Source organism: Amia ocellicauda, chromosome 5, assembly GCF_036373705.1.
Source record: "Amia ocellicauda isolate fAmiCal2 chromosome 5, fAmiCal2.hap1, whole genome shotgun sequence".
NCBI lineage: Eukaryota > Metazoa > Chordata > Actinopteri > Amiiformes > Amiidae > Amia > Amia ocellicauda.
Genome location: NC_089854.1, coordinates 6,836,895 through 6,852,216, shown reverse-complemented (window position 1 = coordinate 6,852,216; position 15,322 = coordinate 6,836,895). Strand labels below are relative to the sequence as shown.

Sequence of the window (15,322 nt, the reverse complement as noted above, 5' to 3'; positions counted from 1 at the left end):
TCCAGCACTAAAACAGCAGAAACAATTATGAGTAACAGATGCTGCACCACAATTTGAACTCAGGTCCTGCCTGCTTCCAGGCAAGCACTGCATGCAGTGTGCCACACAGGCTTTTCCTAAGACTTCTTCAAATATCTGGGATATCAACATCACAATTCCACCTCTAGAACAAAAAGATCACACAAGCAATTACAAACTGCACATGCATAAGGATTGCCCCTACAAGGCAATGCCTGGAATAAAAAAGTCAAGATAGCGGAGTCGCTGACCTCCTTCCCACTCAAGATGCATCTTTTCAGACTGTACTTGTAATTTAGTCATTTATTCTCCTAAATTATTACACTTATACAATGTTTTGTCATACTTCTTGCATTGCATTTCTAGTACTCATTTATTTTGATTTCCCCAATGTTCCCTTTCGCTTAGCTCTTAATGATGACTTCACATCGTCTGCACTTATCAGCTTTTACAATCTAGGATGTGTATAGGATTTCCTATACACTTGTGCAAACTGGAATTTGTAAATTGCATAATTTTGAACTATACTGTATTATTGCACTTTGTATTGCTCTTATATTTTGTAAGTCACCCTGGATAAGGGCATCTGCTAATAAATAAATAAAATAACCATGTAAAATAATAGCAACAGTTCTAGGTGGTGAAAAATGTTTTATGACTACAAACCGATGGATCTTTCGGAAAAATGGAGTGACGAGGGAATCGAACATGCATACAATTCTTAGTGATGTCGTGGCTTATTTTTTGATCTACAATTTCTGGTACATAGAAACTCACTCCATGAAACATGACATGAAACTCACTGCACAGAAATGTTATTCTATAAGTAGAAACAAAGAAAATATGGATTTTCAGTAGAATTCCCCTTTAACAAAGATAACCATAAAAACATAGTGGCAGACGAGAGTGGACTGAGGCACAGACCAAAGCTGATGGTTGGACACTTCAGCAGCAGGAGCAATCCAGTTTACCTTTCAAAGTGTTACATTTTTTAAGTTACGTTACAGCTTAAATGCAAACAGTGAAATCAATTCAAAATGCTCAAGAAATGTTTTAAAACAATATATTTAATAGAAACAAAACCAGGGTCATATTTTTATAATTTCAGATTTCAGATCTGGAAAGCAGTAGTCCCATGGGAACATGTGCATGCAAGTTTAATGGGCCGAAGGGTTGGGAGTCAGAAGTGGGAGTAATAACATTGAAATACAACAGTTTCTGGAGCATAGCAATTTTAACCACAGCCATTGGTTTCAGCAACTTTTATTCCACAAATCTGTTTTAGTAGCTCTTCTATAAATGTGGAGAACAAAACCACACAGAAGAAAAAAAAAAAGGGGGGGGTGTTGGTTTGATGGGCACTTTAGAAACTAGTAGCTTGAGTCATTGAACAAAATTACAGCACAGAACAGCCAGCAGTAAGATGCTTTACACCTCCCCACCCAAACAAATAGCATCCAATTTAGAACACATCCCATTCCACTTGTATGAACTGGAGTACTTTTGAAGGGTTCATGAAGGCTTTACAGTTAAAAAGTCACTTTTGCAACTCAACTTAATTTCAGCAAAGCATCATGAAGACACCAAGGACCCTCACACAGATTAACAAAATAAAAACACATATTTACAATGTGCAACGGGTTCTGAGGTAAAAGATAACTAATGTGGTGGGAAGAGATTCTGAGCTACTATTCTCCCAGAGTAAGACACTGAACAACAGCTAAAGCATTTTTGTACCATTAGTGTTTCACCAGACACATACCGACCTTGGTAATTTGCTGTAGCTGAAGATGCTTTCAGAGAAAATGATAAGGCAATGAGGTAAAATTAGTACTAAAGTTGCTGAATTAAGAGGGAAATTATGTCCTTCATTGTCGTGTTGCTGCACCCAAATTCCTCCTGTTCCTGATGCACCAAAATGCATTTGAAATACAAAGGTCCATGTTCAACCAAGGATTAGTCATCCAGTAACATGAACTATGGTTTAAATGTCCAAAGATAATGATTTCCTATATCTATATATCTATATATAGATACACACACACATATATACATACATATGCATATGTATTTACGTATGTGTGTGTACACACACACCCACACATATATACACATATATACATACATACACAACCTCATGATTAATCTTGTTGAAATTTATAATATACCAAGGGCTTTTCTGCCTTTAAAAAGCATAATTCACAACAGATTTACAAACAAATATGAATAAAAAAAGAAAAAATAGAAAGAACCAGGTATTAATTTAACAAACCAAAAAAAGCAGAACATTTTTTTTAAATCTGTACAAGCAGTTATTTTCTTTTTAAAATTCTAATACTGTCTAAAGATTTTTTTCCAGGACAAAGTGTCTCCCATTGTCTGTAATGTCCACTTCAACTTCCTAGACTCCAGTTTCAGCTTTTTATCAGCTTCTTTAAAAGACAAGAAAACAAAAAATCCACAATACGCAGCAAGGTCCAATGTCTTTAGAGGAGGATTGTTTTCCGGCGATGGTCACGTCAGAGTCTCATCTTAAATATTTCCGTTTCATTTGATGTGCAATGTCTTTTCATCCGATTTTAAGCGTTTGCGCCGCGGCTGAACAAAGTCGTCGTCGGAGTCTTCCGTGACCTCCTCGTCCTCCTCCGGCTCCGTGTCGGGAGTGGGTGGGAAGCTCTGATCCGCGTACAGCTCTTTCAGTTTCTCCTCAAAGTACAAGGCCACCACTTTCCCAGCCTGGGCCACTTCCGAGTCCGCCTGGAACACAGGGAGAAGAAGAGGTGAGCGGGGGGCTACAGGCTGCTGGGAAGAACCCTTCACCGAGGTATTAGAAACAGCTTACCTGCGCATTAATCTCTGTTTTCTCATCATAAACTTGGATAATTCGAGACATCTAAAAAAGGGATAGTAGAATAAAAATACAACAAATAGTTTTATACCACACGCAGAGAGGCAAATACAAAGACTAGACATATGTGAACAGATGCCCAAATTTGGAAAGAGCACTTTTAGATGTTGGAACCATACACAGCACTGGCGACATCAGCGGGGTAAAGATGGTGGATGAAGCCTTCTCTCACGCAAGACATTAATGCACTTACTCAACTGATGTGGGAATGACAGCCAGACTGGGCTGCTGGACTGGCACCCATTCCTGGCACAGAGTGTCTGTGGCAGGGAGTCTAACTGGACTGCTTTTCCAGGGCAGCACACATTAAAACGAGATCAGCAGCAAGTTTGAAGACAGGGGAACAGATACCAGTGACAATCCACATTGGAAGGGAACATGAAAATCTTGTGGAAATTGCAGCAACACAAATTATAACTCATAGCCTTGCATCTGAAGGACAGAGTACTGAAGGCTTCTGAGCTGAGGGACACACGTGTATGTTGACCATCCACAGACACCACATGCTTATTTGTACAGTTTTGAATTATATTATGCCCTTCACGTTATTAGCATTAAAGCCCCAGAGATGTGGTGTAACACAATTGAACACACAGCTACTGAAGGGCATATAAAACAACCTCAAACCATTCATACTTTGCATGTTTGTTGTGCTGCAGTTTGGGATATTTTAACTATATAAGTGCATTTGCCAACATTCCCCACATTGTAGTTCTGCAGTTGGCAGGTTTACAGCCCATTAGTGCACTTTGGGGGGTTTATGAATAACTGATACACATTAAAATTACAGTTCCTTACATCAGCTAATTCAAAATTCAAAATTAAAAGGTTTTACTGTGTTTTGGCATCTCTTTAGAGCCAGAATTTACCGGGCAGACCTGTGTGTATGGTTCCAGCATAAACAGGTGTTCTTGCAAATCATGCGTCTGTTTACTTAAGTAAAGTCTCTGTATGTCTGAAAACAAAGTGCGTGTTCGTTTTTGTTTGTTTTTCTTTTAGAGTATTTTCAATTTAGTGCGCATGCCAGAATTGTGAGCCCTTCTTTCCTTCTCCGCTGTTCCCGATTCATAGGATCATCAGAAGAGTGGAGGGGCGAGAATCTCGTTTATACTGCAGGCCAATCGGACTGATTTACCTACATATTGACTTAATGACTCGGTTGCCAATTGAGTAATGAAAGACTATTGCAGTGGCACCAGAGGAGATGCCTGCTGCTCAAATCAGACGAGACGAGTAAAATGGGACTCGTGCCGTCATACGATGCCTCTTTTGTAATGTCAACATAAACGTGGCTGTGTGGTACAAACAACGCAAACTAGGATGAAGAGATCTGTGAATCTGCGGTGACCTGCGACTCCCATAGATGTACAGAAAACACAAATTAAAAACTGGTGTTGAGTTAGAGACAGAAATGCAAAAATTACATTACATGGGGAAAATAAAAAACATGTTATTTAATGTATTAAAATGGCAGTACTAAACATGCATCCTAAGGCACTAACACATCCCTGAGCTCTTCAAAGACATTACAGTCCTCTAGTTGGTCAAGGTTTAGAGACTATGGCATGAAAATCTAAATGAAATGTTACATAAAAAACAGTTTCTAACTATTGAAAATACCATGAAGAAGCCAAGGTATTTGGTTAATACGAAGGTCCAAATCTAACCGATCGGTTAAATCCCAGTCATTTTATTCAGCTGAAAGATTAATTTGTGAAACACTGCACAGCACTTGATTAGAGCAGCTGGCTTCTTCAATGTACTTTTAATATTCAAAGGATTCAAGTGACGTATCACAGACATGGTTTAAAACTTGGCATTTAGTTTTGTAGTTGTACTGCCTTTATGAAAAATACTACACAATTACTGCCTTCATAGTTTACATGAATTTCAATACATGCCAACAATCTGTAATTGTACTGTATTAACATGCATTATTTGCTAGAGTGGTTTTGTGGAGCACAGATTGCAGCTAAATAGTAAGCTATTTTGGGTACAGTAAACTGCTTAACCCTGGGTTTCCCCCCTCCATCTTTATTTTAGATTAAAACAAAAGCATTCAAATGCATCTATACATGCCAAATGTGCCTTGAATCTCGAGAACCGCATTGAAATCAAAATTGCTCAAAAACTGAATGGCAGCACATAAAGTACCTTTATACCATGTCAAACATGACGGCACGCTCGACCTGGCAGTCTGCGGCTCGAGTAAGGGCAGCTACACACGAGATCTCCACAGAATCCACATCCCAGCTCCCCTGGTGTCAGAGGCCCCAACACACAGCCGCACAATAACGAGCCGCTCACCTCAGATCTAATCACACTTATGTTATTAAGCTCCGATTATGGCAAGCACTTAAAATCTATACTTCACAGCCCTGATCTTCATACCTGCGATTCTTCACTTATGAAATCACAGCTAATATGCTATCTAAGGAGAACAATCCAAAAAAGCCAACTGTGTGGCTTTTCACAAAAGGTAAATTTATATAAAAACCCTGTATGCAGACCCTTTGCGGACCGGACCCTTCAAGTGCAGCTGCTAAAGAGCCGTCTGTTTGTGGTCACTTACTTCGTTGTATTTCGCACAGTTTTTAAAGATGAGGCGAACATCAGCAACAAAATCCTGCGGGTGCTGGTAGTGTTGAGTGTGCTTCATCTGCAGCTTCTTCTTCACGGTGCTCAGCTCCATGGGCTTCTTAATGATCTTGTAGTAATTAGGGATCTGTGAAAACAACAGTATGGACCGTCACCTGTGAGATCTATCTGGCCACAGAAGAATCTTTACTCCATTTCATACTATTGCAGTCTTTCTGAAGCGGATTTGCACAACGAACCCTAAGGTCAATATACCAACAGTCGAGAAAATGTGCTGCTGCGGCTGAAAATGAACATTTTGAATGGCTACGTCCAAAACCACATACTACTGTACTAAACGGTGTGTCAAAACAGAACGCCACCATTAGTAGTACATCAAAATACACAGTATTAATATCGTAATCAGTTCAAATGTACCGGATGGATACTGCATCCGTTGGGAAAAAATAATATGGGAGCTCTTTTCAATCCCATAAGGCCATATGAAAAAAAGGGGGCGTGTCTGATGTGGTCATTTCATGTCTGAGAAAATGGCAGACAACTGTTTTCAAGTGTAAGTAGCAATTACTGTACAGATAGGCTAGCTATGTTAAGAATGTGTGTGTGTAAACAAATAGTCGTCAGACATTTTTAATTTACCGCGGTGTCTTTTGTTTACAGGAAGTCATCATTAAATCACAAAGGTTCAACACGGCACGATCTGATCACAAAATTAGTGCATTCTATTAAGCTACAAGCTAACAGCACATACTTCAGTGAGTAGTATGTAGTTTTGGACGCAGCCAATGTTGAACAATTCACCAAATTAGCCAAAAACAGGGAAAGCAGCGATGTCTTCAGGTAGAGCTTAGTGTGTGACTTTGATCAGGTGTTGCATATTGTGGCACAAGGTCTTGTTGTATAGAAATCTTTTTCCTTTCCTAACCATTCTAGACAAACAATAACTTAAATTCTGATATTAAAATAAACATGAAACTGTCTTAATGCTTCTGGGTATTTGAGTACGTGGTATTGTTAGACAATTACTGCTTTATAATAGAGAATATAAAATGTATATTCTAAAAAGTCAAAGAAAACTCTTATGAGGCCTAAGTGGTCAGTCTGAATGTCCCCCCATGTTGTGCTTATGGTGCGGACTTACAGAAGATGGGACCGGCTCGTGGAACTCCACACTCAACTCATGACAATATATATACAGGAGAAGACGTTCACATTTCTGGAAAAAGAAATACAAATATAAAAAATTAAGCACGAGACATTAAGCAAGATTTGAATTAAGCACGAGACATTTGTATACTAAAAACAGTGCCAATATCTCCATGCTACAGTACGGCTGTCTTCCCAACAATAACACCCGACACAAACGACTTCAACAACACAGGACTAAAGCACTTCCAGAATTCAGAGAAACCAGAACTTGTTCATCCATAAAGGCGGTTGGGGGTGAACTACATAATGGTTTCTCTTTTGAAATTACCAGAGTACCCGACACTTACTAATCAATTAATACATTTGCCAAACAATTAATTGTCCAGAATGGAAACAAGATTTCCTTCTATTAAAATGTACATAAAAATACTAGTTCTGCATAGTACTAGAGAGTTGGTTTAGTTACTCACCCTTTGGTCTTCAGGGCTCAGGCCATGGGCCGTCTTTCCTTTCTTGGTGTGCTGCAGGTTGTCACAGTTGTACTCAATCTCAGGTTTGGATAGGTTTCTGCAAAAAGTGCAAATCCATTCTCCACTGCAAGAAACAGAAAATATAGTGCATTTAACCACAGCTCTCGTGCTGAAGTCCAAACCTAACTGTGCTGTACTAAGCTGTAGGCAAGGGCATGATGCACAATTTGACTATCGTTAATTCCACAGCGGTTGTCTACAACTATTCAAATAGTCGCCCCCCCCCATTCAAAATGAGATGTACATTAAATGCAAAATAATGCAATGTGACAGTTACTGCGATAGCAAAATAAGTTCTGAACTTTATTTGTAAATCCTTAGGTAACATAACTTAAACATTGTTAAATAAACCAACAACAAAAAAGGCTGTGAGAAAAATACCTTAACTGTAGGAGATGGAAATGGCATAATAACATTAAGCAATAAGCATCTTTCAACTGAAACATCTTGCCAGACTGTTGTATTTCACAAGCAAGCGTTATTTTTTCCCCGATATTATCACAACTTATTCCGTTAATTACAATTTCAATTGAACCATAAAAGGTTGTGAAAATATGGGCGTCTCCAGAAAATTACGGCAGAGTTGACCTGTGTACATTAGAACTGAATATTTTGCAATTACAGCTGTAACCTGACTGACCAAAGAGTTTTTACTGTATTAATTAAATTTGTATTGAATAATAATTTAGCAATGTGAGATGCAATGCAAATGCCTCAATATTAGCATCCTTGATTTCTGGTCATAACAGTGAAATACAAAAATGTATTATACAATCTAGCTACCTAATTTATACAATCCACTTTAGTTAACCAAGATACAATAGACTGGATAGGACCCTTGCATCACTCATGTTCTTATGTTCTTATTACTCCCTGTCATATTGATGGCAATATCGTGGGGCCGAACGCGTTACCTTGGAAAGCTGAGCAGTGTGGGGACGTGGCACGTGAGGTGGAAGACTTTGGGGCACATCTCACAGCAGAGCAGGTCTCCGCCGTTCTGGCAGACGGCGCACCAGTCCTCGTTGGGGTCGTCGTCCTTGTTGTCGCTGTTGGCGCCGGCGGCCCTGGGCGAGCGGTGTAGCGAGCTGCGGGTTGGGGTCTTGCCGTTGGTGAGGGCAGGGGTCGCCTGCTGCCGGCAGCTCTCCACGGCCTCCGTGGGCTCCACCTTGACGTGCTCCTCCAGGGTCCGCAGGGCCTCCATCTCGGTGTCCGTGGGGGCCGGTGCGGGCGCAGGTGCGGTCGCAGGTGCAGGCGCTGGCGCTGGGGCGGGCAGTGGGGGAGTCAGGCTGCTCTCAGGACTGCTCATCTGAAAAGCACAAGGAGAAGCACAATAAAGCAAAGGGAATTTGACTGAACCGCACTTAATTTAGCATGAGAATACAGGCCCCAGCTTAGGCAGTACCCAGTGATGTTTAGTAGTGGGACATTTTACTTTTATTTTCTATATTGTTTATATTGTTAATGGTTTAATGTTAATTCTGTTTGGTCTATAAAGCAATCATTAGTTTGTTTTTACTCCTTTCTGGGGACTACTTTATTTGTTTCTTGGAGTTGTATTATTGCTATTGTCTTTTGGTTATTTCAATCAGCAACTGTCTTTAGGAGATTCATTCGGATAAAACAGTAACAGGTTGTGTTTTGGGGCATAGCTATTTGGTTGAGGACTTAAAACTGTTGCCTGAAGAATGCTGAGCAGCACCAAATCAACACAAACAGCAACATAAGTTATAAACTCAGGTCTATGTTAATTATGCATGTGGTAAGTTTATTTTGCAGAACTGTATTTTAACAAGATGTAATCACTTCTGATAGATAAGACCTAAAAAGGCTTCTCCAACTCACAACTCTAGTTATTTTCTTCACTTCATGCGAAAGCAGGGTCTGGGTTAAACTTTTTTTTTTTTAGTAATAAACTTGTTTAAACTTGCACCTGGCAATTTCTAAAACCACTACACTTTGATATTCTGTTGCATAGAAATTTAAAAAGTACTGGCAAATACATTCGAAGCCAAGTGTGCACAGGAGACTACCTCTCCCCAGCCCAGCATGGAGGCAGCAGGTAAAATGTGAGGTCCTACCATGCAGGCACTGCGCCGTCCATCCTCGCAGCGCTCCTGCTTGACCTGCGTCCCCGAGAAGCCACACTCCTCCTCGGTGCCCGGCTCCTGCTTGATCTTCACCTGCTCCACCGCCTGAGACGCCACCGCCGTCCGGCCCGCCGAGCCGCAGCTGGAGACAGACGGAGGGCAGCTGTGCCACATTCATTAAGCCAACTTGAGTATCACAGCCAAGCACGGCCTACTCTACGCTGGTATATCAGGGTCTTGCCATTCCTAAATGATGTTGAGTGCCTCGGATTATTCAGATTTTAAAATCTGCTTTTCAATTTCAAGCATGGCAAGCAGAAATGGAATTATGAATGATGCAGACATTATGCTTTTGTTTTTGGGATAAAACCCCACCTACTATATTTGGCTTGAGCCCATCTTTGGCCCCTAATTGTTGACTGGGCTGAAAGTCATTTGTTGTCACAACCCTAAAAATGTTAATGATATGTCCAAGATAAAGAAAAAATGAAAAACAAGGAGCTCTGGATAAGTGGATGACACGGATTCAATCTCTTTAGAAGTGGTTTGAGAAGGTTCTTATGGTACTGCCAACTGGATAAACAAGCTGATCCGAAAGGACTTTTTATATATGGTTTATATTCTTAAATTATCAATCCTCATCCCTTAGGCCACCGCTAAATCCCCCATGAGCTGGATAAGATGCCGTCTGTCTGCATCTTTGGAAGGATTATTTTTGACCGAAGACCCAAAGGAGCTTGTACAACAGTATGAGAAAAACAAAAGCACACAACACTAGCTAATCAGAGTGGGTATTAAGAGAGAATGATGCCGACTATTATAGGTACAGAGATTGGTGTGGTTGTCTTTTTATTTTTCTTGGTTCCATTTTATTTAGGATATGGCATTTCCAGTTAAATACACTCCAATCATTACATTTTGTGTGAGAGAAAAGGACAAATGCTGCAACAAAAGTGAACAGAATGTAAAAGCCACACAGAAGACTGACACAGCTGACATGAGGGATATTAACAGCACTCATTTTTAAAGCCAAAAACAAAGGATAAACATTCTGAAACTGAAGAAATTGGTCAACCGATCAAATGACCTGAAGTGACTCTTACCTTCCTCTGCTCCCGGTGCTAGATGTACTTGATGGCCTTACTGGTGTGTGTGAATTCGATATACCTGCAGAAGACAAAAACACCCGGACCGGTTACAGAACAACTGGACCAAATAAGGACTTATGAGCATTGAGGACTCCTACACCACATATTACACAGATTTGCAAACACAGCCCTGAGAAGCTATGTGTTCACATGCATCCATGTCCCTACAGGTGCCTAGGATGCCTGTAGGACTGGGCCTCTCCTGGGCCAGGGTCATGGGTCTAACCTACACCAATCTTAATTACAAATAGAAGGGGCTTAGTTTCAATACTAAGTAGGGAAAGATTTTACGTCTCGATGTCTGTTGCTAATTAAATAATCTCGAGCAGGGAGTTAAACCGTTCAAATATTTAAAGTGAACACGTCATTTAAGCCCCCCTTTCAATCTAGGAATGCCACATTTGCATTTAATTTTTGGGGGAGTATTTTTAACCATACAATTTTAATAGATCTAAACATGCACGTCAATAAATAAATAAGTGGCCATTTTAATCTTTCCTTCTGTAAAGTTAAAAAAGAGCTAGAAGACCACCACGTAAAAGATGGGGAGATGAGGTTTTCTGGCGTGACCTGGAAAAGAGACGTTGTACATCGAAACAAGAGGAAATATCTTGGGAATGCCTTCATCCAGCAGTTGATCGATAAAGGCTGCTTCTGCTGATGCTGATGATTTATATATAAGTAAATAGAAGGGCAGATAAAAGGTCATGTTGAAAAAATAAACAATGTACTTTGTATATAACAATGAGAGTGCAGATGTAAACGAACGCAAACTAAACAAAATGGGAGAAAACTATACAGGCTGTTTTATGGGGAGGGATTACTGGGCTTTTACATTGTGGAACATCGAATTTGAATTAAATTAGGCTAATTGTGCAACTTAACTCCAAGGATAGTCAGTGGGTACTGGTGTCACAAGCACAAGACGGAGCAGGCTGGAAACTCACCTGTTGATCCAGGGGACAGCGCGGAGGGGCCAGGAGACGAGTTAATGCTGCCCGAGGGGCCCAGTGGAGGATGGTGCGTTGCAGAGATGTACCGGCTCAGCAGATTATCAAGTGAACTTGACCCTGCATCTTCAAGCTGCAACAGAGAAGGACAGCTTTCACAAAGGTCTTTTTATAGCTTGATCACCAACATAAATTCTGGAGTAACCTTTTAGAAATGCAATCTTTAATAATGTAGCTTCCAATATCATCATATTACAGGCTTGTAGCCTATTAGTGAATATTTACAAAAAAGCTTGCCTCTAATTAGAGTGCAAACAAAAACAGCACAACTGGGTAGGCAAAGAAATGGGAGAGGAAAATAAAAAAACTCAATCTCACCTCTGTGGAATAGACTATTTGCATTCTTACTACCCTCGTCTCAACCACCTGTAGTATCTTCTCTAGCTTCCCTCACCACCTGTGTCTTTTGACATTTTCAACAGGAGGGGAAGACGTTTTAGTGAAATGGGGAATCTCTAACTCCTCCCTCCCACATCTCTCTCTCAGCCCTGACTGCCTCCACACCCCGACCCCCTACTATCATATGCCCTTGCGATTAACTTTGACCTTCACACAAAGTGCTAAGATCATGAGCGAACAACCATATGCACTGTGGATGCATCATCACTGATCCCTTCCAGACCACTGCTTCACCCTTTAATCCGTTTAATCACATTCAAAATCACTTGCAAAATTTCCCATTTCCTTGACCCCACCTCTGCTTTTCTTCTGTGATATTCATGAGGAAACATGACATCACCACATATCTGCGTAGGGTCAAAACCTAGTCAGCGAGACCACCAAAATCCAGCTGAAGCTTCTCTGGCATCACTAGCTATGGGTGTAGCGGTCTACAGAGGGCTACACTGACCTGTATGGGTGGGATGTCCGGTAGGCAGGGCAGGTTCTCGGGGTTCGTCACAGAGGGGATGAGCTCGATGGACGTCACTGAGGGACTGGTCGGGCCTCGGTTGGCACTTGCCATGCTGCCCGTGGTGGGGCTGGTGGGGTTTGCTGCACTGTTGTGAATCGAAGCCACTGGAAAAGGGCCGGCGTGTCCCGGGTTGGAGTGCTGATAGGAGGAGGAGAAGGGGGCAGACGGTCAGGACAACTGACTCCAAGTGTCTGTTCAAGACCTCGGATTTCTATGACAAAATACACTAGAGAAACTGATGAGAAGCATGTGGCAGTGTTGTGCATGAGGAATCACAAGGAGGCCGAACTTTCCAAACCTTTTCCACTCATTTCGTACTGTGCCAATAGAGCCAGTATTCTCCCTGATGGAGATCTTTGCATATGAATGTCCTTCATTTGTATCAACTGCCAAGAGCATGTTCAACTGAAGTCATTGTCCCTAATAACTACTTGGGCAATTTTTATGGTGTACACAAACCCCTACTCAGGGAGAAAGAGAGAGAAACTGACCGATGTAGTCAAATCGTACAAGAGTGTGTGGCTTCCCCCCCGGCCTGGAACTCTCCCACCGCAAGAGCCCACCTGTCTCTGAAGCTGCGGCTGCATCATGGGGTACTGCTGCCCGTTGTGCCGGGGGATGCCTGGCATGCGGTTCTGGCTCTGCGCGATCCGCATCTGGTGGGCCTGGAAGGCGGCTCCGTTCATCGCTCCTCGCTGCATGGCTTGCATGCTGATCAAGCGTGGCGGCTGCTGAGACACCAGCTGCAATTCCAACAAACAAATCACCAAACAAATTAGCAGCTTAAAAGGTCTTACAGGCCCCAATCAGAAAGCTTCAAAACTCTTCTCTTCTGGTCTCAGTTTTGTGGTGTTTTTAAGATCAACCAGCTTTTTAAATAATTAAAATCGAGTTCCCTGATGCACACAGAGGATTTAAAGGAAAACAGGAAAAATATTTGACTAACCTGATCCCTTTATAAAATGTGCACTAGCTATACGAAAGCTAAGGGGGCTTGTCGGCTAGTGTCTGTCTAGTTCTACTGTATCTGGATTAGAGCCATTTTCATGGGTGGAATTGTTTTTGCTGTTTTTGCAGTTCCGTTCAATGTTTTTTAGCGAGCGATAACCATCAGCTCTAATATGACTGTACAGTTGTGTCACAAAAGTGACGCAATTCGAGCAAGATCTCTGAGGTGATGCTCAGCACAACTCAGACTTGTTCAGTGCTATGGAGGGAACACATGCTATGGAGGACAGACGAGCAGACTGCAAGAACACGTACTTGCTGTTGAACCATTTGCGGCCCCCCCTGCCGAGAATGCTGGGACACTTGGGGAGCCATGCGCATGTGCTGTTGTATCTGCTGCTGCTTCTGAGCGTAGGCCGCCTGCTGCATGTGCTGGAGCCGCAGCTGCGCCAGGTTGATCTGGCCCTGGTGTTTGGCCGCATGGTTCGGCACACTGGGCACCTGACCCACCACCATGTTGGGAGGGTGGACCACAGGGGCCTTGTTCTCAATCACCAGGTTACCTAAACCAAAAAAGCAACAGAAAAGCAAATGTGTTATCAGAGGTATTCTTCCTCTTTTCTTCTGGTCATTTATTTATCTTTTTGTTGGATGGGTTCCTTATTAACCCTCCATTTTAAACAGCACTACTTTGGACAGCGTTTGACACAGAGAGAAAACACAAACGGGAAACCGGTTAGCTTCAAAGGGTTTGAAGTGGCGCAGGCTCACCCAGGTTAACGACGTTCTTGGCCCAGAAGGTGGGGTCACAAAAAAAGCGCACCGCCCCATTGGCTGGAGGCACGGTGTCACAGCGGGCCTTCAGGATGTGTCTGAGCTGGAATGTGATCTGGAGAGAAGGAGATGTGCTTATTTTTTTCAAATCAAATGGAAAAATCACTCTGGTACTCTTGACCTCTGACAACTAGGTTCACTGGAGAGCTGTTTGAGGGAGACGGCACAAGTCAAAATCTTCACTGCGCTGGTCAAGGATTTTGTCTCTAGGGGATATCAGTAACAGGTTATCCTTCAGTTTCCTTAGAAACAGGTTTATCGGGAGAGGTGAATCAATAAGCAGTTTAAAATGTACTGGGAGAGGCACAAAAAACAAATCCAGTATTCCGTGTCAATTACTTGAGGCTGTCAACAAACAATGGATTCCTTTTCCATTTAAAAAACAATCATAGCTGAAAATGTTTTACATTACATTAAGACTCAAGCATCTTAACTCGCAAGGTTCCAAACATTATTATTTATTATTACCCGATTTCTTAGCAGACACCCTTTATCCAGGGTGACTTACAATTGTTACAACATATCACATTATTTTTACATTCATTTGTACCCAAAACACAGCTGGGCATTTACTGGAGCAATCTAGGTAAAGTACCCTGCTCAAGGGTACAGCAGCAGTGAACCCACAACCCTCCACTACAGAGTCCAGAGCCCTAACCACTACTCCACACTGCCGACACTCATTCCATGTTAAAAGATTAACTGAATTCACTGCAGAAAGCACATGACCTGTAACATACACGTAGTGTTTACCCTTGAGAATCAAGAGATTATGGTATATTATTAACTTCACAAAACCACCATGGCATGGTACTCAAGTGTGTGTAGAGGAGAACAATTCCTGATGTCTCCCTCAAAATCAGAATAGGAAGCTGTGCGAGGTAAACCCGAAGCCCTTACCAGTCTCTTGCTGTACAGCAGAGCGGTGCTCGTGCCACTGTTGATGGCCCAGTTGGCAAAGCCAAGGACGTGCATGATCTGCTGGGCCAGGCTGTTGATGTCACGCTGCTGGTGCAACAGCTTCACGTTGCGCTCCTTCGTCACACTCTGCAGGAGCAGGAGAGGGGAATAGGTGCTGGGGAAACTAGCCACGGGTAGGGTGCCCCTGGAGTCAGGGGCAGTGAAGCAGAACGCCACACAGGCACTCACGCTCTCACCACCTTGTTCATATTCATT

General features: G+C 42.1%; 1 protein-coding gene across 4 annotated transcripts in view; it reads right to left on the bottom strand.

The window, feature by feature from the left end:
- Positions 1-1,067: 1,067 nt before the first annotated feature.
- trim33 (tripartite motif containing 33) overlaps positions 1,068-15,322 on the bottom strand; it is a 38,431-nt gene continuing 24,176 nt past the window's right edge. The window contains exons 7-20 of one of the 4 annotated variants that reach the window (XM_066703472.1): positions 15,047-15,193; positions 14,084-14,201; positions 13,628-13,875; positions 12,928-13,107; positions 12,302-12,502; positions 11,389-11,524; positions 10,397-10,460; positions 9,285-9,456; positions 8,118-8,512; positions 7,144-7,267; positions 6,666-6,740; positions 5,499-5,651; positions 2,861-2,911; positions 1,068-2,775 (exon numbers count right to left, since the gene is read on the bottom strand). In XM_066703472.1, the coding sequence (XP_066559569.1) occupies positions 2,566-2,775; positions 2,861-2,911; positions 5,499-5,651; positions 6,666-6,740; positions 7,144-7,267; positions 8,118-8,512; positions 9,285-9,456; positions 10,397-10,460; positions 11,389-11,524; positions 12,302-12,502; positions 12,928-13,107; positions 13,628-13,875; positions 14,084-14,201; positions 15,047-15,193 (2,274 nt within the window). In that variant the 3' untranslated portion in view covers positions 1,068-2,565. The remainder of the gene's footprint in view (positions 2,776-2,860; positions 2,912-5,498; positions 5,652-6,665; positions 6,741-7,143; positions 7,268-8,117; positions 8,513-9,284; positions 9,457-10,396; positions 10,461-11,388; positions 11,525-12,301; positions 12,503-12,927; positions 13,108-13,627; positions 13,876-14,083; positions 14,202-15,046; positions 15,194-15,322) is intronic. The other 3 variants (XM_066703473.1, XM_066703474.1, XM_066703475.1) reach the window with 3 other exon arrangements.